We start from the raw sequence: 21,056 nt of genomic DNA, 5'->3' as shown, positions 1-21,056 counted from the left end.
ATTAAAATTGCATAAATCACATGGTTGTATCACTTTTTTGTTTCTCGTGAAAATGTGATGACACTTTATCTTGCAAAGGGGTGTATACCTAGCAAACTCCCACCCCCTACTTTTACTTTTGTTATAGTACACAGGAAGGCCCATCTTTAATATATCATGGTGGGACAAAGTCCATTCAAATATAATTTATCAGGTCGATTTCACACATTTGCTTGGAACACAAATATTATACAAAATAAATATAAACATTAATACACATGCTCACACACAGACAGATTGACCAACAAAACGATGGACAAACAAATACACACACACACACACACACATATACTCACACAAGCCAAGCACAAACACACACAAAACCACTTCACTATTACTATTATTGTTATTATCATTATTGTCATTATTAATATTATTTTAGTTCAATGAATTTTTTATTAACCAAAGGTTCTCCTTACACTTTTTTAATTTTTGTCAAGGTATGTGGTGCAGCCTAGCTCAATGGTAGCCGTCCCCAACAAACTGAGGTGGCGCGGACCTCTTCGAAACCCAAACAGCCCTGTTCGCAGTGCTCTGTCCAAGCAGGTCGGCCTCTGTCGACGACAGGTGTCGGCTCCCTCGTCTGACAATGATCTTGTGCGGTCAGCTGGACTCAGAGTCAGTTGGAACCTTGGGCACAACGAGTCCATGCGAAGAGTGGTGACCACGCAAGAAGGAGTGAAAGCTCAGGCGGATAGGAAGCGGTCCAAGTCGGAATCCTGTGTCTCTGAAGACAAGAATGGGTTGGAGAAACGAGAAATAGAATTCGAGAGAGAAGAAGAAGAAGAGGGAGAAGGTGAGAAAGCGGAGGAGAAGTATCGTGTTGAAGTGTCTAATACTAGTTGTTGATGTCGTGAAACGTGAGAGTCCAGAGACTTTGAGTTTTAAACTGAAGACAGATATGAACTGGAGAGAGAAGCAGTGAACAGCCGTGTGATCACGTACTCGACATCGGACGTATCAGAATTATCAATAGCGAGGGCTCAGGCTGGAGCGTTGAGAGACTGTTCAGACTTGCATTTATGTACTGTAGGAGACAAATTAAACGAAGGTGCGAATGGTGTGGAAAAAGGAGAAAAAAGCGGAGACGTCGGAACAGAGTTTGCCGTGTGTTCAAATATCTGACAGCTGTTGTTGATATCTTCACACTGACGAGAATGAACCCAAGAGTTTTGAGATTGTTGATGCTTTCATTTATTCAGTGTATGTGTGCATGTAAAGGACAAAAATGACGAATTCGAGAAAGGTGCAAACGAATTAAACCAATGAAAAAAAACGGAAGGAAGAGGATGTGGAGCAGAACTTGCCATGTGTTCAAATGTTTGTTGGCAGTTGTTGATATCTTCAAAATCGACGATGTGTATAGACTCTTGAGGCTTGCATTTATTTAGCATTCAAAACACTAAAGATAAATTGACACAGATGTGAGCGCTGAATTAGCTGTGTGTTTAGTTGTTGGATCATGGACAGAAAGAATGTTGGCAGTCTCCATAGCGAGGAACAAAACTTTCAAAAGCCAGAAGCCCTTTAAGTAAAGATGAAACGCAGTGATTGTCACTTCGGTAATATTATGTCTTTCCTGTAAAATACGATTGTGAACGTATCATCAGTGCTGTGTATATGGAGAATAATCAAAATGATATTTACAAACATTTTTCTGAGATACTTTGTTTTAAGATTTTGATCTTGCTTTTGCAAGATGTATGTGAACTCTTCATATGTATAGATATGCATGAATGAGTATGTGAGCATATCAGTATAGATACGACATAGGTGTTCTTGTGGATCTGGAATTGTTACTTTAAAGGATTTGTTTCCAATAAGATCAAAGGCAAGGGGTAAACAGCATGGTGTTTGTAAAGACTTGTGCTTATAATTGTTTTGAAATAAAATTACAGTCAAGGAATTGGAGCAGGCAGTTGTTTCAAACTTAACTTGCAGCTTATTCACACAAACTGAACTGAACTGGAAATAAACTCTTCAATCTCAACAGATGTGTTCGTTCAGCAGAAAAGTTTTAAAAAAACATATAAATAAAGAAAAGCTTAGAGAGCTGATTGTTTAGTTAACCCCATTCTGTTACCAAAAAGACTTATGCACTGGGAACACTTTTCACACGTAGACTTGATTAGGTTGTTTCGGGTTGTCGTTACCACTCTGATTAGGAAAGTTGCTGTGTATTTATATCCATATATGACCCTCCACCACGAAATGAGTCACATGCCACCTTTGCATGATTTTCATATTTTTACATTTTCCTAAAGAGTTTTTTATGCTCTATCCAGTGGTGAAAACCGTTTTAGAAAAGAGCAAAAACTGTTTGAGTTATAAGCCTGTGACTAAGGTGACCCTCACACTGTTACCAGACACTCCCCGGACTTATATTAAGCCTAGCGCAGAACCGCGCGAGGTGACATGCGACTCATTTCGTGGTAGAGGGTCACATATTGTCGTTTAAAATAAATTGAACTGCATTCCATGCTATACAAACCATATAAACTTGCTTCTCAAAAGTACTTTCATAAAAATGTAATTATTAAAGTTGTAGTATATGTTAACATCATTCCCCTGTTGGCGATGTATGTTGTGATGCCCTACACTAAGTATGAAAGTAATCATGGACTGTGCCACATGCCTTTTTGTCAGTATTTCATCACGTTGTTTTTAGTTGTGCCCATGCAATCTACAATGGCTTATTTCCTCTGTTTGTCAACTCATTTAATGGCTTATTTCCTCTGTTTGTCAACTCATTTGATACAATATAACAGGAAGAGATCATTGTAGTGTTGTGAATCTCACTGTGATTTACCAGCCTTCGTGTTTTTTGTGTGCATTAATGTCAAGTGTCTTGCTGTTCTGAACCCAAGGTTATGTGTATCAAGATATCAGCGCGCCAATAAAAGTCTGTTTCTACCCAGACTTATGCAGAATTCGATTAAGAGATTAATATTGTCTGTGATTTAAAGGTGCCTTTCTACTTGTGTTAGTTATCATGTACACCACCTGATATAATTATGTTCAAGCATCTGTATGACATAAGTGCATTGTCCTTTTACTTCACAAATGAACACTCTGGCTGCTTTTTGTGCACAGTGACACTTTTTGCTGAATTAACATCAAAGACTGACATAGGTGTCATTTACGAAATAAATTCACCATCAAAACAATTTAAACAAACAAAAAATGTTCAATAAATTCAGCAAAAAGATCAATAATTCCAGCACACAAAACCTTGCTGCACAGACAACGACCAGGTTGTGGAGTTTTGGTGTAGGTCCAAGTAGTAGGAAGCTCTCTCATCCCATGTAAAAGCCTGGATAGGTCTGTGTTGGTTTATACGAGCATTTACACAGAAAGAAAAGGTATCTTTAAGAGTTTGTCTTGTAGGCAAAGTTGAATATGAATCTCAAACGCTGAAAACTTACTTCCATTTGATTTACTCATGTTTATGTGTGTTATTGTCATTTATGGTGTGCTGTTTTAATCATTTTTATGTTTAGTCAAGTTTTGACTAAATATTTTAACATCGAGGGGGAATCGAGACGAGGGTCGTGGTGTATGTGTGTCTGTCTGTCTGTGCGTGTGTGTGTGTGTGTAGAGCGATTCAGACTAAACTACTGGACCGATCTTTATGAAATTTGACATGAGAGTTCCTGGGTATAAAATCCCCGAACGTTTTTTTCATTTTTTTGATAAATGTCTTTGATGACGTCATATCCGGCTTTTCGTGAAAGTTGAGGCGGCACTGTCACGCTCTCATTTTTCTATCAAATTGGTTGAAATTTTGGTCAAGTAATCTTCGACGCAGGCCGGATTTTGGTATTGCATTTCAGCTTGGTGGCTTAAAAATTAATTAATGACTTTGGTCATTAAAAATCTGAAAATTGTAAAAAAAAATAAAAATTTATAAAACGATCCAAATTTACGTTTATCTTATTCTCCATCATTTGCTGATTCCAAAAACATATAAATATGTTATATTCGGATTAAAAACAAGCTCTGAAAATTAAATATATAAAAATGATTATCAAAATTAAATTGTCCAAATCAATTTAAAAACACTTTCATCTTATTCCTTGTCGGTTCCTGATTCCAAAAACATATAGATATGATATGTTTGGATTAAAAACACGCTCAGAAAGTTAAAACAAAGAGAGGTACAGAAAAGCGTGCTATCCTTCTTAGCGCAACTACTACCCCGCTCTTCTTGTCAATTTCACTGCCTTTGCCATGAGCGGTGGACTGACGATGCTACGAGTATACGGTCTTGCTGAAAAATGGCATTGCGTTCAGTTTCATTCTGTGAGTTCGACAGCTACTTGACTAAATATTGTATTTTCGCCTTACGCGACTTGTTGTTACTGCATTCATTTGTACAGATAACTGTTTCTTTCAAAAAGGGGAAGGAGAGATCATATTGGCGGAACGGCAAATTTATCTTGCTTGGTTGCTCTTTGTTACTATTTAACGAATAGAATAATCACACTTTGTTTAGATTTGTCCAGGTTTTTTTTAGCATGCTTTGAGTTGAACGGCTTTTCTTGGGTTTTTTTTCTGTATACCTGGTTTTTCTTGGTAGTTTATGTTAGTGCATGCGTGCGTGTGTGCTTGCGTGTGTGTGTGTGTGTGTGTGTGTGTGTGTGTGTGTTAAGAATGATTTATATCTTCGTTTCCAATGTTTTAATACATAATCAGTTTCAATGAGGATACATCGCATTTACGAGAAATACTTGTGTTCATGAAGTAAGTCTGCTCCAGATTATTCTGCCAACAGACTAATGTGTTTTTACGATCATTGCTGACAATCTGGTGAAAAAATGATGATTATCCAATATGATTGATATTTGCAGTGACAAGCAGGAACAGAACATTTATTAAACGAGCCAGGGACTAAGTTCAATTTGAAAGGAAAAACTCTTCCATTACAATTGATTTTTTTTAGTTAATACATGTACTAAAAAATCGTATCACTTTACAGATGACTAATCTTTGGGTTTTTAAAAAGATGTCTGAGTGATATAAACCTTTTTATTCAAAACTAGTTGATCCTAACTATACTAAGGCTGTGTTATGACGTATCATTATTATTCATGCTAATGTGCCTTGATTTGTTTGCCTTCACCGTGAAGAAGCCCGCGATCAAAAAGACACTGGTTCTTCACTGTCTTCTGTATTGTTTAATATAATCATTATCATCTTAAAACTACGATTTTCGGAAATAACCCTAAAGAGTGAATACCCTTGCTTTTAGTAGGAAAAATCAATCCACGTGCTTATTTTCTACGTGTTTCCGACACACACCCTCACTTATGTTTGGCTTTTGAATTGTTTGTCCAATCAAAAGCAAGGGTATTCACTCTTTCACAACCCATACAAACCTGACAGTTATTTTCGGAATTCGTCATTTGACGCATCTTCAATATACTACTCACTTGATGATTACAAAGGGAATAGATGTTGATTAATAAGTTTTCGTTAACTAGCACACAAAACAATTATATTTTTATGATTTTTGTTTGTTAACAGACAATTAATCAAAATTGCAAAACACTGATTTGTCGAAGCTTCTGAAGCTGTTGCTATCAATTGTTTATTAGCCAAGAAGAAATGTGTATACATAACCAATGTTACCTGTTCTTAATAGCATAATATTACTTTGAGCAGGATTTCTGTTTGTGAAGAGATAATTCAATCTCTTTTTAGGGCGTAGCAGCATAATGCTTGGGGTGCGGGAGGGGACACGCAAACACGATTTACATTAAATGTTGGTAAGTTGTGCTTTTTTGTGAATTCTGTCTGACAACAAAATAATTATTGATGCAATATTTTACGTTTCTTGTATGAGTGTGGAAATGTTGGATAATGATGGGTAACCAGTAAAGACAACTACTGGAGTTTTCCTTTAAGAAAAATTAAGAGAATCACAACTGTTAATTAGTTGTAAAATAACATTGCTATCAGTTCATGTGGTTCAACCTTATTTCGCAATTAGTGAATGTGCAGGTCCAGCTGTTAGTCATTTATATTGGTCAAAAAGCTATGTTTTGTTTAAATATGATAGATCTTTATAGTTGATCGTTGGCATCTGCGAAAGATGTTTTTGTTTCTCATTGTTTAACGAGTTAAATACTTGGAGAGAGCTTAAGAAAATTGATTAAAACGGTTTAAGGTGATGTCTGTAGGACTGCATTTAAATTAAGATGGTTATTGTGATCAAAATGGAGTTTTTGTTATAATGTGATTATGATGATTCGTGTCCTGAAGATAGTGTTTTTTTAATGTTTTTTTTTTATTCAGTATTTTGTTATTAATAGGCGATAATACACGTTACATAATTATGTTTGTTCATAATATTGAATTGATGAATGATGCTCCTATTTTTGTTTTCACGGGAGTAGAGGTTATTTTTAATTGTGCTTAGTTTCAGAATGTGCCTTAAGCACACACACACACACACACACACACACACACACACACACACACACACACACACACACGCACGCACACACACACACACACACACACACACACACACACACACACACACACACACACACGCTCTCTCTCCTCTTGGTCTCTGTTATTGTCTCTCTCTTTATTTTTTTTAAACAGGTTTGCCATTAACTTTCGTAAATAATTTTATCTTGATCAAAACCGCCATTGCTGTATTCAAGAAGTGTTCATAAGTGTTAACAGAATGGAAAAAACGAAACTTGTACTGATTGAAACTTACAGATAAATATCATGTGTTCAGTACCTTCTTGCCAAGTTGTAGCTTGTAATGAATCTTTTTTTGGTTTTGTTTTATGTATAATGAAGAAATATGTTTTTAGCCAAAGATGTACTAAATTAAGGAAGTATACAAATGAAAACATGCGTACGGCATGTGTGGACATATGTGCATACTCTAGAATTTGCGGATTCTGTAAGGCTCTTATATTAATGGAAATGTCCTATGTTGCTTTGAACGTTCTGTGTATATCTGAAGGTATTATTACGTGAATACACGATGAACAGTTTGCATGTGTCTACTTGTGTGTGTGTATGTATATATATATATATATGTGTGTGTGTGTGTGTGTGTGTGTGAGTGTGTGTGTGTGTGTGTTTAAAATAATGTTCTTAAAACAATATTTGTCCCATTTTTGCCAACGGCTTCGACTTCGGCAAGAGCTGTGTACCAGATGAGGACCAGTTGCAGACGGACTGACCTAAAAGGACATGGCAAGCCCCCGCCCCCCCCCCCCTCCACCCCCTCCCCTCCCTTCGCCCCCCCCCCTCAGGTAAAGATACTACCCCCCTTTCTGTGTCATGTCAGGTTGACACTCGTTTTTGGTTTTTTTAATATTGAAAAGTCCGCTTTCGCTTGCAATTCAATTTTGAAAATAAGCAACTCGTGTAAACCTGGTATTACACAGGAAGCCATGTTGTATTCTCTATATTGCCTCTTTTATTATCTAATTTTTCGCATCAGTGTTTATTCTGGTCCACACCATTCTGGTGAAACAAAAGCTTACTAAATTTGCACTTACCTATTACGTGTAATAACTAAATCTTCTTCACAATCCAGTAAGTACTGTTGACCCTTGAAAGACATGAAACTTGAATTGTTGTTTCTGCCATGGTCTTTTTAAGGAACGAGTTCATCAAGGGGACAAGTGCGTTTATCTATGAATAGATTTCAATGACAAATTGTACAACATCAACTTTTGAAATACATTATTTTGTAATTAGCATATATAAGATCAAAAGTTATGGCTACATGTATTAATATTTGCTGGCATGGTATCCATGAAAAACGGAAGTTACCGGAGGATATCTTCCCTAATTACCATGTGTGTGAAATTATCGTCTTACGTTACCGGCCTAATCAGATTCGTGTGTGAAGTGTTTACACACGTTGGCCACAAAAAAGGACTTTTGGGGTACGCCTGAAATATTGATTTTGGCGCCATTTGTGTGCATTGATACTCACAATGTATCGTACAGAAAATGGGTTAATGAAACAGTACTTCACGTTTCTTGGTGAACCCATTTATTTAGAGAAATGACAAGCGTGTGAACCCATTAGTGCGGCTTTACACACACACACACACACACACACACACACACACACACACACACACACACACACACACACACACACATACACACAGGTGAGTTGTGATGGATCATATAGGTGAAGATTTTGTCAAATGAATGTGTGCACAGAATGTTGCAAAATCCAATGTTTGGGGAAAAGGTGACCAAAATGTTGATTTACTACAGTCTGTGTACAAATGTCCTTTTTGGGGGGCAAGCTTTTTCGATTAGAATACTAATGTCTTCTGAATCAATCGACCTTTCCATTATCAATCTTTATTATTTGATGTATGCAACACCCAGAACTGTGAATGGTCAAATTAATTAGTTTTACGTGCTAATGTTATTGATTTCATCGACAGGAAACTGGGTGGTCTGAACAAGGTACAACTATGGTTATAAGTGCTTATGTACCTGTCTACTCGAGGAAGTATATCTTCTTCTTTTTTTGTTGAAAATATGATGACATTGGACGTTACCTTTTACTTTATGACATTTGTTTTTGAGAGAAAAAATGTCACATATTTAGAGCTTTATAGAAAAATACAATGAATCTTCTATCATGGTCAAGCATTGAGCAGTAAATTACTCAAACTATGTTCATGGGCCTAATTCGGTGAAATTATTACTTACTTTCTTAACTATGCTCAGATATTTAATTAAATCGTATGCATGGAAAGCTTGCGATATCAGAAACACATCTGAGGTAAAATCAATAAAAATTGGCCCAGAAACAGTGAGACATTAAAAAGCATGCAGTGAATGTCGTACGTTAGCGACCCTTTAGGGGGTTTGCCCTTTGCGCCCCTGTCTCATTGGGCCCCCGTCTCATTGGGTCCCCGTCTCATTGGGCCCCCACACTTTTTGTAGCAATAACAAAACGTGTCATTGGGCCCCCGTCTCTTTGCAAAGGTACAACCCCTCCACGTTAAAGGCACAGTAAGCCTCCCGTAAACCATCACAGACCCTCCCTCGGCCATCCCATCTCTAACCCTGAACCCACAACCTAATTCACGCACACCAGTCTTTCTGTCCAAACAATGGCGCCTGCAAAACATGGGGCACACGTCATCAGTTTCCCCGCATACTCAAAAACAGGTGACGTGTTCGTTTCCGTAGGATAATTATAGCCGTGAAGAAATATATTTACCTTCCTGACGTGTTTTTCAAGCAAAAATGAAAAAAATGTCTCTCCGACAATGTTTAGAGTTTGGCTTATCTGTCAAAATCACGTTTGAGATGTCCGTGTTTGAGTTAGCTATTTTTTTTACAGAGTTTGGCTTATCCAAATTATAAATAGTCTTACAAAGAGGGGGTCTAGCGGGGAATTGATTTTGGTTTCAGATATCCGAGTTTTTTGCTTAAGCGTGTTTCGTTTAGGCGAGTGCGGCTGTACACACATTTACGCAATCCAGTAATGGGATGTAGACGCAGCTCATTACTTTAGATTATTTCAATTCGTCAGCTTTCGACGGACTGGATGCCTAAATCCCCCTTTGACCTTTAAATGACATTGACCCTGAAAGGTCATAATATCTAGACTTGGGGGCCCAACGAGACGGGGGCCCAATGAGACGGGGGCCCAACGAGACGGGGGCCCAATGAGACGGGGTCTCAAAGACATCTTGCCATTTTATATTCTCTCTCCGTTGACCATGTGTGACTGAACATAACACATTTAAGCAAACGAAAACACACAGTAGACTGCTGACACCTACTTTATTTACTTTATGCTACAATTTCAAGAAGCCAATGCTACAATTTAAGAATTACACTTTAATTTACTTATTAATGGTTTTATAGAATGTCCTATTGAAAACATTACATTTGATATGTTCTTTATAGTTCATAGCCATGTCCTTATGTCCGTTCCGTCCGTTTTCCCGATCGAGTGTCCATAGGTAGTGTGCCTGTTCGATGCCAGGTTGCAGTGTTCCTATGGGATGACAGGTTTCAGTGTTCCTATGGGATGCCAGGTTGCAGTGTTCCTATGGGATGCCAGGTTGCAGTGTTCCTGTGGGATGCCAGGTTGCAGTGTTCCTATGGGATGCCATGTTGCAGTGTTCCTATGGGATGACAGGGTGTGCAGGGCAGCTGCTGGTACCTAGACGGACTTGGCCATTGCAGCAGCGGTTTGCCCGGTCGCTGTACATCTGACCACCACAGCAACTGTTGTTAGTCCCTTCAGGCAGGAGTTTGCCGCCACAGCATGTTTGGTTCGCTTTGTCGTAAGTTTCAGTTCCGCAGCAGCCTTGTGACAAGGAGTTATAGACTTGATGTCCACAGCAAAGATGGTCACTTCCAGCAGCATGGACGGTACCTCTACAACAGGTGTGCGTTGTGGTTTCATAGGGTTTAGATCCGCAGCATCGGTAGTTGCTTCCGCCTGGCTTGATCTTTCCCTTGCAGCAACTGTGTGTTGTTATGTTGAAAGCTTGCACACCGTTGCAGCACAGTTGTGCCCCTTTGGTATAAGCTTGAATTCCGCAGCAACTGTCTGTCGCCTTGTTGTAGAGTTGGTTTCCACAGCAACTGTGTGTTGTTCTGTTGTAGAGTTGGTTCCCACAGCAACTGTGTGTTGTTCTGTTGTAGACCTGTGTTCCACAGCATCTCTGGGTTGTCCGGTTATAGGAGTTCGTTCCACAACAACGATAATGCAAACCCCCAGGCTTAATGTTGCCTTGACAACAGGTGGAATTATACCTGTAGTATGTGTGGCTTCCACAGCAGGAGTAGCCTGACCCACCTTGAAGGACCTGGCTAGAGCTGCAACAGGTGTGTGTCGTGTAGTTGTAGACCTGTGTTCCACAGCATCCCTGTGTTCTGCGGTTATAGGAGTTCGTTCCGCAGCAACGATAATAAATCGAACCCCAAGGCTGAATGTTGCCTTTACAACAGGTGGAATTATACCTGTAGTAGGCGTGGCTCCTACAGCAGTAGTAGCCTGGCCCACCTGGATGGACCTGGCCAAAGTTGCAACAGGTGTGTGTCGTGTAGTTATACATCTTGTTGCCGCAGCATCTGCCATAGGTTCCACTTGAGTGAAGTTCTCCACCACAACAGGTGTGTGTTGTTCTGTTGTACACCTGTGTTCCACAGCAGGCCTGGGTTCTGTAGTTATAAGAGTTCATTCCACAGCAACGAGAATAATACGACCCCCCAGGCTGAATGTTGCCTTGACAACAGGTGGAATTATACCTGTAGTAGGTGTGACTTCCACAGCAGGAGTAGCTTGACCCACCTGGAAGGATCTGGCTAGAGCTGCAACAGGTGTGTGTTGTGTAGTTGTACACCTGGTTGCCGCAGCATCTGTGATAGGTTCCACTTGAGTGAACTTCTCTAGCACAGCAGGTGTGTGTCCTGTAGCTGTAGACTTTAGTTCCACAGCAGGAGTAGCTTGATCCGCCTAGCTGAATTTTGCCTTCACAACATGTGTGTGTCGTTCTGTTGTAGGGCTTAGTTCCACAGCAACTGATGTTTGCACCCCGTTCTCGTAGCATGTAACTGCAACACAGGTGTGTTGTTGTATTGTAGGGCTGAGTTCCGCAACAGCTGTTGTTTGTTCCCTTTTCGCGTAGCATGGTACTACAGCATAGGTGTGTCTTGGAATTGTAGGATTCCCATCCACAGCAGCGTTGTGTTCCGTAGTAGGATAAATCAGCTCCGCAACAAATGCCGTAGTCTCCAATAGTGTCACGAGGTGTTCCTTCGCAGCACCTTTGTGTATTGTAATTGTAGGTCCCGTTTCCACAGCACCAATGGGACGTACCACCTGGACGAATGTGACCGTGGCAACATGAGTGCGTGTCAGAGTTGTACGCTTTCGTTGCACAGCAGTTATCGTGAGTTCCTCTGCTTTGTATGGCACCACCGCAGCACAGTTTGGTTCTGAGATCGTAGACTTCAGTTCCGCAGCAGCCGTGGTAGCCTCCACCGGGCTTGATTTCGCCTCTACAACAGGTGTGCGTCTTTTTATTGTAGGACTGAGTCTCACAGCATCCGTTGTTTGTTCCCCTTTGGCAAACAGTGCCATAGCAACATAGGTGTGACCTGGAATCGTAGACTTCGGTTCCACAGCAACCATGATTTGGTCCTCCTGACTGGATTTTGTTATTGCAGCACTTGTGTGAGGTCCTATTGTAGACTGATTGATGTCCACAACATCTGTGTGTGCGGTAAGGATAGCTCTCAGTTCCACAGCATCTATAAAAAATTCCACCTGACTTAATGATACCTGCGCAACAGCTGTGTGTGATACGGTTGTAGGTCTTATTCCCACAACAGCTACTGTAGGCCCCTTTTTCTCGAGTTATGCCTGCACAACAAAGTTGTGTTCTGGAATCGTACACCCGACTTCCGCAGCACTCATGGTACGACCCACCTGGTAGGATTTTTGCGCTGCAACAGGTATGTGTGTAGGAGTTGTAGGTCTGATTCAAACAACAAGATTTATGCGTTCCCTTCTCTCGAGGAGTGCTCGCACAGCAACGTTGTGTCCTGGTGTTGTATACCCCAGTTCCGCAGCATCGATGATAAGTTCCACCAGGCTTGACAATTCCCTTGCAGCACGTGTGTGTCATGGTATCGTAGCCTTTGGTTCCACAACAAGTGTTGTTTGTCCCTTTGGTTTGCAGCATTCCATAGCAACACAGATGTGTGTATTTATTATAGACTTCAGTTCCACAGCAATATATATATGGTCCACCTGAGTGGATTTTTCCAGCACAGCAGGTTTCTGTATAGATATTGAAGGCCTGCCTTCCACAGCAAGAGGTGCCGTATGATGCCATTGGTTGGACCGTGCCGGCACAACAAATCTGTTTGTACCGGTTATATACCTGATTTCCACAACAGAACCGGTTTGTTCCGCCAGACAGGATTTTGTTTTGACAGCATTTGTGTGTCCCGTAGTTATAGCCCTGGGTTCCGCAACAAGAGGTGTTTGCTCCCATTGCGCGAACGACGCCATAGCAGCAGAGATGTGTCTCGAAATCGTACATCTCAGCTCCACAGCACCTCTGATACCTCCTGCCTGAGTGGATCTTACCCCCGCAACAAATGTGTGTCATTGAGTTGTAGAATGTGGTTCCACAGCAACCATAGTTTGAGCCGCCTTGTTGGATCTTCCCTCTGCAGCAGGTGTGCGTGTTGTCGTTGTAAGTTTTATTTCCACAACAGCTATCATAGCTTCTTTTTTTTTTTGAAATAACGGCATCGCAACATGTGTGCGTCATGTAACTGTAGGGCTCGGTTCCACAGCATCCACGGTATTCTCCAACAGCTGACTTGATAGTGCCTCCACAGCAGGTGTGTGTGTAGTAGTCGTAGGGTTGAAGCGTGCCATTGCAACATATTTTCATCCGGTTATGGAAGACCTCCGTTCCGCAGCAACTTTGATAGTGTCCGCCAGGCTGCACTTTGCCTTCACAACACATGTGTGTCGCGGAGCTGTATGTTTCGTTTCCACAGCACCTGTCATAGGCTCCCCTTGGCTGAAGGGTACCGTTGCAACAAATGTGAGTCTCAGAATCAAAGACTTCAGCTCCACAGCAACCATGATACCGAGTTACACCGGGTTTGATTAGGCCTCCACAGCAGATGTGTGACGCTCGGATGTAGGTTTCATTTCCGCAACAGCCTTCATATTTGCTTCCTTTAAGCGTGCCTCCACAGCAGAAGTGTGTTCTGTTGTCGTAGGGCTGGGCGCCACAGCAAGCATTGTGGTCCGGGTCCACTTGGGTCAAGTCATCGTCAGAATGGCTGGAGTTGAGAGCTTGTGAACCACACGATATGCCTGCAAACATACAGATGGTAACACTCTGTCATACACAAGTCTCATCATTTTAGAACTTGGAGACTTCTAATTCTATAATTAGAATGGCCACTAAAAAGGTTAAAGATGTTTTCAGAGGGTTGGTCTAATTATATAAACTAAATGACAGACAGCAGGTTTTGTGGCAACACACACATGTGCGCAGGAAGATCTGCTTTTCTCCTGCTCAAGAATGAAATTTGGCACACATGTAGCAGCTCAATTACTTGCCAGGCATATAAGTAGAGGTAACACGCCGAGTCTCAGTGATTATTAAAAATAATGGTCTAAGTTAGCGGATCATGAAAAATGCGAGCTTTAGCGAGCTTTTTCATGACCGCGAACTGAGACCATTATTTTTTATAATCACTGAGACGAGGTGTGTAACCTCTTTATTCCTCCTTTCTTCAGTTATTCAAAGAAAAGAGGAGTTTTTTTGCGAAAGTTTGATCGAATCCTATTCACTCAACCAGTCAACCTGCGCAGGCGATCGATTAATGCGCGGTTGTATAGTTCCGTGCAAATCATTCCATTCTGTTAACACTTCTTGTCAGTTTTCCTATTCCTAAAATCAAGTACAGAGATATGCTGTTATTCTGCTGTGGCGGCAAAGGCAGATATTGTGTGTTCTGTATATGTTTTGGTATCGCTTAGGATAATGTTCTTTCGTCAAATGGGACTAGCAGACGAACTTTTGCACCCGTGTTCCAACGTTAAAAACTGTATAAAGTTCAGTTTTCTGGGGAAAATAGTGTACGAAACCGCTTTATGTTGTTTAAATTGATGAGATGTGTGCATTTGGTTGCGTGTGATCTGTTTATTAAATGAAATATTGTTGAAAACTGACCGTCGGATTGCAGTCTGTTGTCGAAGAAACTGAGTGAAAAGAAGGGGAACTACTCTTGTCGCTAGACAAAGTATGAGTTACTTGCCTTGCGGGAAATTGCTTGTGATGAACGTTTGAGCATGGCAAATCTAGATTCAGAAAACAACCGAACTCATGGATTTTATATGAAGATTCATGTGTTCAGGCCTGTAGTTGTTAATTTAAATGCGGTATGTTTGTATTGTTTGCTCCAGAGATTTATCCTACATACGTGAGAGAGATACCCGTGAGATAAAAATCGTTCAAATCACACGTGTGTATATCATGTAAATGAGGTCAACCGGAAGGTCAAGCTATGTAAATTAGTAGTACATGGGATCAACCGGAAGGTCAAGCTATGTAAATTAGTAATTACATATTCATGAAGAACTACTTTTGCAACAAAATGGCAACTGCCACGAAAACCGATTTGTCAACACTGAAAGAATTTTTGAGTGATGAGCTGTTCGAAGACATGTTTGGTGATGACGCGAATGACGAAGTCGATGAAGAAAAAAGTGAGTCATCCATGATTTATGATTTTTCTCCAATAGACTCATTCGTTCAGACAAACAAGAACAAGAACACTCTCCGAAAAACGGTTTACGATATACGTCGCCTATCGACGTTTATGGCGAAACACGGGGACAAAAGAAACATTAGCACCATCCAACCACAAGAATTATGCAAAATTCTCTGCTCCTTTTTCATGAGTTTGAAAAAACCGGATGGCAAAGAGTATGAACCATCCACGCTGAGGGGCCTTCTCAGCAGCATCCATCGACAGTTGAAATCTAAAAAGTACTGTGCATCCGTTATAGACGGCCCCGAATTTGCACAACTGAGAGAAGTCGTGAAGACAAAGCAGAAGATAGTTAAACAGGAAGGTTGTGGCAACTTACCTAACAGGGCTCAACCGCTGAAAGACGAAGATGTTGACAAGCTGTGGCAGACAAAACAGCTCGGAGTCGCAGATCCAGAAGCAATCCTGAATACTCTGTGGTGGCAAAACACAGTCAACTTTGGTCTGCGCAGCGTGACTCCTCACAGGCACATGCAGTGGGGAGACGTGTCCTTGCATGAAGACAGTAATGGCAGAGAATATCTCCAATTTTGCGAAAGACAATCCAAAACATGCCAGGGGGACAATCCAAAGTCTGTGCGTGATGTCTGTCCGAAAGCTTGGGCGTCGAACGATGAGCGCTGCCCTGTCGCAGTTTACAAAACATACGCAGCTCTCCGACCAAAAGGTTACTCCGAGACAAGTTCCCCCTTCTATTGTGCAACAAACACAAAAGTTGCATCTGAAGAATTCCCATGGTTCAAGCGCCAACCTGTCGGCGTCAACAAGTTGTCAGCAACCATGAAAAACATGTGCAGAAAAGCTGGGATCATCAACCCGAGGTACACCAACCACTCTGCACGCAAGTTCCTAGTGCAGAAACTTTCCGAGAATAACGTTCCTCCGACCAAAATAATGCAGCTATCTGGGCACAAAAACGTCCAGAGTATTAACAATTACAGCAGCATTTCCCAAGAGGAACACCGTGGCTTCAGTCTGATGCTAAACGGCACTGCACCGGTCTCGGAGCTGTCGCCAGTGTCGGCAGACGACACATTGGTTTCGCCCGCATCGGCCACTTCAACTCCAGCCGTCTCCACTGCCACTGCCACAATCACATCCCAGCAAACGCTAACAACACTGTTTGCAGGTCCTGTGCACGTTGGTACCATCAACATCAACCAATATTTGTGCAGTCACCAAACCGAGAAGTGACCATCTGAAAGCTGTCGACTCGCCTGGCTCCGACTTGACTGTCATCCTATCGCGGAAGGATATGCTTTGCTGTTGTTCCTTTTGGTTTCTTTTATCCTGTGGCCACTGCTTTTCTTTTTATCTGGTATATTTTGAAGTGACCATGATTTTGTTGTTCGAATTTATTTCATCAATGTTCAATATTAAACTTAACAGTGTTAACAAAGGCGAACTACTTTGTCCTAGTTTGAGAGTGTGTCATGGCGGAGGAATGAATGTCAAATTGAGTAAAGTGGTTTGAAGTTCTAAAGCGGGTTGATCCAAAGGCAATAGCGCTGTCGGTGACTTTTAGTTAGATCTGACACAGAAGTATATAATGTAGGATAAACAGAATACTACATGGCTTGCTGTGTCGTACCAGATTTACACTCGTTGCTTTTTCAAATAGTGAACAGCTCGCTTTCGCTCGCAGTTCACTATTTAAAAAAACAACTCGTGTAAATCTGGTACGACACAGCAAGCCATGTAGTATTCTCTATGTATACTTCGTACGTTAGAGCGTTCGGAACTTTTCAGTCGCAAAAAGTAGTACCGAAACAGAACAACTTCTCAACCCATTGCACTATCGAGGATTCAGGCTGTTGCTGGGTCGTTATTTGTTTGGTTGCTGGGTCATTATCGAAAAATAACTACCCCTACAAGTTTACAGAGGTAAAGAAGCAGAGGGGGGAATAAAGTTGCGTACAACTACATGTCATATTTATGTATGTGACATTACGACCTTGACAACAACTAAACCAAAACCCGTTGTTGCATCCATTCTTAAGTTCAACTTGCTGTTTTTGTTACGAGTAGTCCACTAACAGAAGAGAGTTTTTGTCATCTATCCGTGTCATTTGCAGAGACTGCTCCGTTTAATTTAGATTGATTGTATATCATATGCAGATACCCAGGGGGAAAGCACTATGAAGGAAATGTTGTATCGTTATCACTAAAGCATTGCATTAAACGTTTGCCAAATACCAACGCATTGGCTTTTTTATTTGCAAAGTTATGAATTTGTGTGCAAGTGATCCTTAACTTTTTATGAGTACCGGGTAGCTTATTATGAGTAACATTTTCAATGTGAAATCTCTACTTGTGTTGTCTCAGATTACTTAACCGTTGCAATCACTGTTCTTACGTGAGACTGTATCACTGGAAATAGATACAATGTTTTGCATGCTGATTTGGATAAAACGAAATTGAAATACAAAAGTTGTTTGAGAAGGCTAAAAGAAAAGTAATGTGTCAAGATTTTCATAGTTGGGGTTTAAAAATCAATCATGTTAACGATAATATGCAATCCTCCTTGTTGTTGTTATCTGGGCTAATGAATTAAAAGCAAGACAGTTGGAAATATATACCGGGATTTAAGTATTCAGAGTTTGGTGAAGGTTATGCTTTTTACATTTAGTCAAGTTTTGACTAAATGTTTTAACATAGAGGGGGAATCGAGACGAGGGTCGTGGTGTATGTGTGTGTGTGTGTGTGTGTGTGTGTGTGTGTGTGTGTGTGTGTGTGTGTACCCCCGTTTCCACAGGTTTGGTTGCCTAAATCACCATAAGGCAACCATCCACACGTGGATGGCAACCTAAACTCTGGATGGCAACCTAATTGTGTGGATGGTCGCTTCATTTAACACCGTTAAATTGACTTTTTTGACGGAAAGAATGTCATAACAATGTTCAAAATGATATTCTTTCCGTCCTCTATAGGCGACGAAATAGGTCAAATTTTGTGCATTTTTAAGTGCAAAATTCTTCGATGCCGGAGCGAGTACTGCACCCAGTGCTGTTGTAGTGCAAGTGCACTAGAAAGGCACTGCACCCAGTGCCGCCTCTTAGGTAACCATCCACACATATAGGTGCGTGTGTGTGCGTGTGTGTGTGTAGAGCGATTCAGACCAAACTACTGGACCGATCTTTATTCTTCTTCTTCTTCGTCGTTCGCTGACCGATCTTTATGAAATTTGACATGAGAGCTCCTGGGTATGATAGCCCCGAACGTTGTTTTGTTTTCCTTTTTTGGATAAATGTCTTTGATGACGTCATATCCGGCTTTTCGTTCCCGCAGTGGGGCACTGCGGTTATGAAATTAAAGGCCCCTCCTGTTTTTGGAACCGCAGGAGCTTTCTAGTTTGCTGTTAGGTAGATTTTTGGTTCCTCTTTCCTGTCATGCTCTCTTTTTCTTCATGAATTCTTTTCTTTTTTCTGCCTTCTTGCTCATTCACCTGTATTTTTTCCAAAAATCTCTTCTCTTGCCGCTTGTCTCGCGATTCATGTATAGTTTAATCTGTTAGTGTTCTGATGTAAGTCCAGCAGTAGATAGGTTAAGCCTATTTTAACATACTGGAAACTGGTAATCTTCCAGTAGGTATTAATTTAGTTTTACTAAAGCCTGCTGGGACACAAGTAATGGGTTAGTGCATTTGTAAACAGGAATCGCTTGACAAGTGGCCCCCTTCATCCCCCCCTTCCTCGTCCTGATATGGCTCTGCGTAGTCGGCTGGACGTTAAGCAACAAATAAACAAACAAACAAACAAATCCGGCTTTTCGTGAAAGTTGAGGCGGCACTGTCACGCTCTCGTTTTTCAACCAAATTGGTTGAAATTTTGGTCAAGTAATCTTCGACGAAGCCCGGACTTCGGTATTGCATTTCAGCGTGGTGGCTTAAAAATTAATTAATGACTTTGGTCATTAAAAATCTGAAAATTGTAAAAAAAAAATATATATTTTATAAAACGGTCCAAATTTACGTTCAACTTATTCTCCATCATTTTCGGATTCCAAAAACATATAAATATGTTATATTTAGATTAAAAACAAGCTCTGAAAATTAAAAATATAAAAATTATTATCAAAATTAAACTTTCCAAATCATTTTAAAAACACTTTCATCTTATTCCTTGTTGGTTCCTGATTTCAAAAACATATAGATATGATATGTTTGGATTAAAAACACGCTCACAAAGTTAAAACGAAGAGAGGTACAGAAAAGCGTGCTATCCTTCTCAGCGCAACTAGATCTACTACCCCGCTCTTCTTGTCAATTTCACTGCCTTTGCCATGAGCGGTGGACTGACGATGCTACGAGTATACGGTCTTGCTGCGTTGAATTGCGTTTAGTTTCATTCTGTGAGTTCGACAGCTACTTGACTAAATGTTGTATTTTCGCTTTACGCGACTTGTTACATTTAGTCAAGTTTTGACTAAATGTTTTAACATAGAGGGGGAATCGAGACGAGGGTCGTGATGTGTGTGTGTGTGTGTGTGTGTGTGTGTGTGTGTGTGTGTGTGTGTGTGTGTGTGTGTGTGTGTGTAGAACGATTCAGAGTAAACTACTGGACCGATCTTTATGGAATTTTACATGAGAGTTCCTGGGTATGATATCCCGAGACGTAGTTTTTTTAATTTTTTTATAAATGTCTTTAATGACGTCATATCCGGCTTTTTGTAAAAGTTGAGGCGGCACTGTCACACCCTCATTTTTCAATCAAATTGATTGACATTTTTGTAAAGCAATCTTCGACGAAGGCTTGGTGGCTTAAACATTAATTAATGACTTTGGTAATTAAAAATCTGAAAATGTTAATAATTTTGTTTTATATAAAACGATCCAAATTTACGTTCACTTTATTTTTCATCATTTTCTGATCCAAAAACATTACCCGCTATTACGAGCTAGTCGTGTGACAGAGAGTTTTCTTGCACACGAGACTGTAGATGTTTCACGACGGCTTTAGCCGGAGTGAAACAGCAGCAGTCGAGTGTGCAAGAAAACTCTCTGTCACACGACTAGCTCGTAATGGCGATTATGTCTCACAGCTTCAACAGAGGAGAGAACAAACACGTTTTGCGTACTCACGCTTGATAAACCAAAACACAGGAGCAGCCATTGTGGAGAGATCTACTTTTTGACGAAAGTGACCGAACAACTATAAATGACGTCTCGGTATATGTGAATGACGTCACAGTCATCGTCACAGTCTGTATCTTTTGAAGCATCGCAATCTTCATGACGTCTTTCTGTGTCTGCATCCGCGAAATGTTTGTTCTTTCCGGGATCTTTGTCATCTATGTTCAGAACTCTGTCCTTATAGTGTCAGACTAACAGGCCTCCTGAGCGAGCCACTTTCCAAGGGCAGCTAAATTCGCGTATGGAAACAGTACTGTCGTCTGGGATGCCGTTTTCAGTATTCTGAGCGTTGAAGAATTTGTTAAGAGAAGAAACGATAACAGCAGGAGAAATAAAAGTTGTGTGTGCATGGTCTGGGTGGCCGAGTGGTAACGCACTTGCGCTCGGAATCGAGAGGTTGCGTGTTCGACCCTGGGTCGGGCCGCTATTTTCTCCCCCCTTTCCTAACCTAGATGGTGGGTTCAAGTGCTAGTCTTTCGGATGAGACGAAAAACCGAGGTCCCTTCGTGTACACTATATTGGGGTGTGCACGTTAAAGATCCCA

General features: G+C 40.8%; 2 protein-coding genes across 4 annotated transcripts in view; one reads left to right on the top strand and one right to left on the bottom strand.

Moving 5' to 3' along the window:
* The window catches only part of LOC138980328 (potassium channel subfamily T member 2-like), a 50,474-nt gene extending 43,416 nt beyond the window's left edge, over positions 1 to 7,058 (top strand). For both annotated transcript variants that reach the window (XM_070353196.1, XM_070353195.1), the window contains one exon: positions 480 to 7,058. In XM_070353196.1, coding sequence (XP_070209297.1) covers positions 480 to 888 — 409 coding nt within the window. In that variant the 3' untranslated portion in view covers positions 889 to 7,058. The remainder of the gene's footprint in view (positions 1 to 479) is intronic.
* A 2,765-nt stretch (positions 7,059 to 9,823) lies between these two features.
* The window catches only part of LOC138980325 (galaxin-like), a 64,493-nt gene continuing 53,260 nt past the window's right edge, over positions 9,824 to 21,056 (bottom strand). Inside the window, exon 2 of one of the 2 annotated variants that reach the window (XM_070353192.1) lies at positions 9,824 to 11,414. In XM_070353192.1, the coding sequence (XP_070209293.1) occupies positions 10,188 to 11,414 (1,227 nt within the window). In that variant the 3' untranslated portion in view covers positions 9,824 to 10,187. Of the gene's footprint in view, positions 13,916 to 21,056 lie in introns of both variants that reach the window. The other variant, XM_070353191.1, reaches the window with a different exon arrangement.

The sequence above is a fragment of the Littorina saxatilis genome, linkage group LG11, assembly GCF_037325665.1.
Source record: "Littorina saxatilis isolate snail1 linkage group LG11, US_GU_Lsax_2.0, whole genome shotgun sequence".
NCBI lineage: Eukaryota > Metazoa > Mollusca > Gastropoda > Littorinimorpha > Littorinidae > Littorina > Littorina saxatilis.
This window is presented reverse-complemented; position numbering and strand designations above follow the sequence as displayed.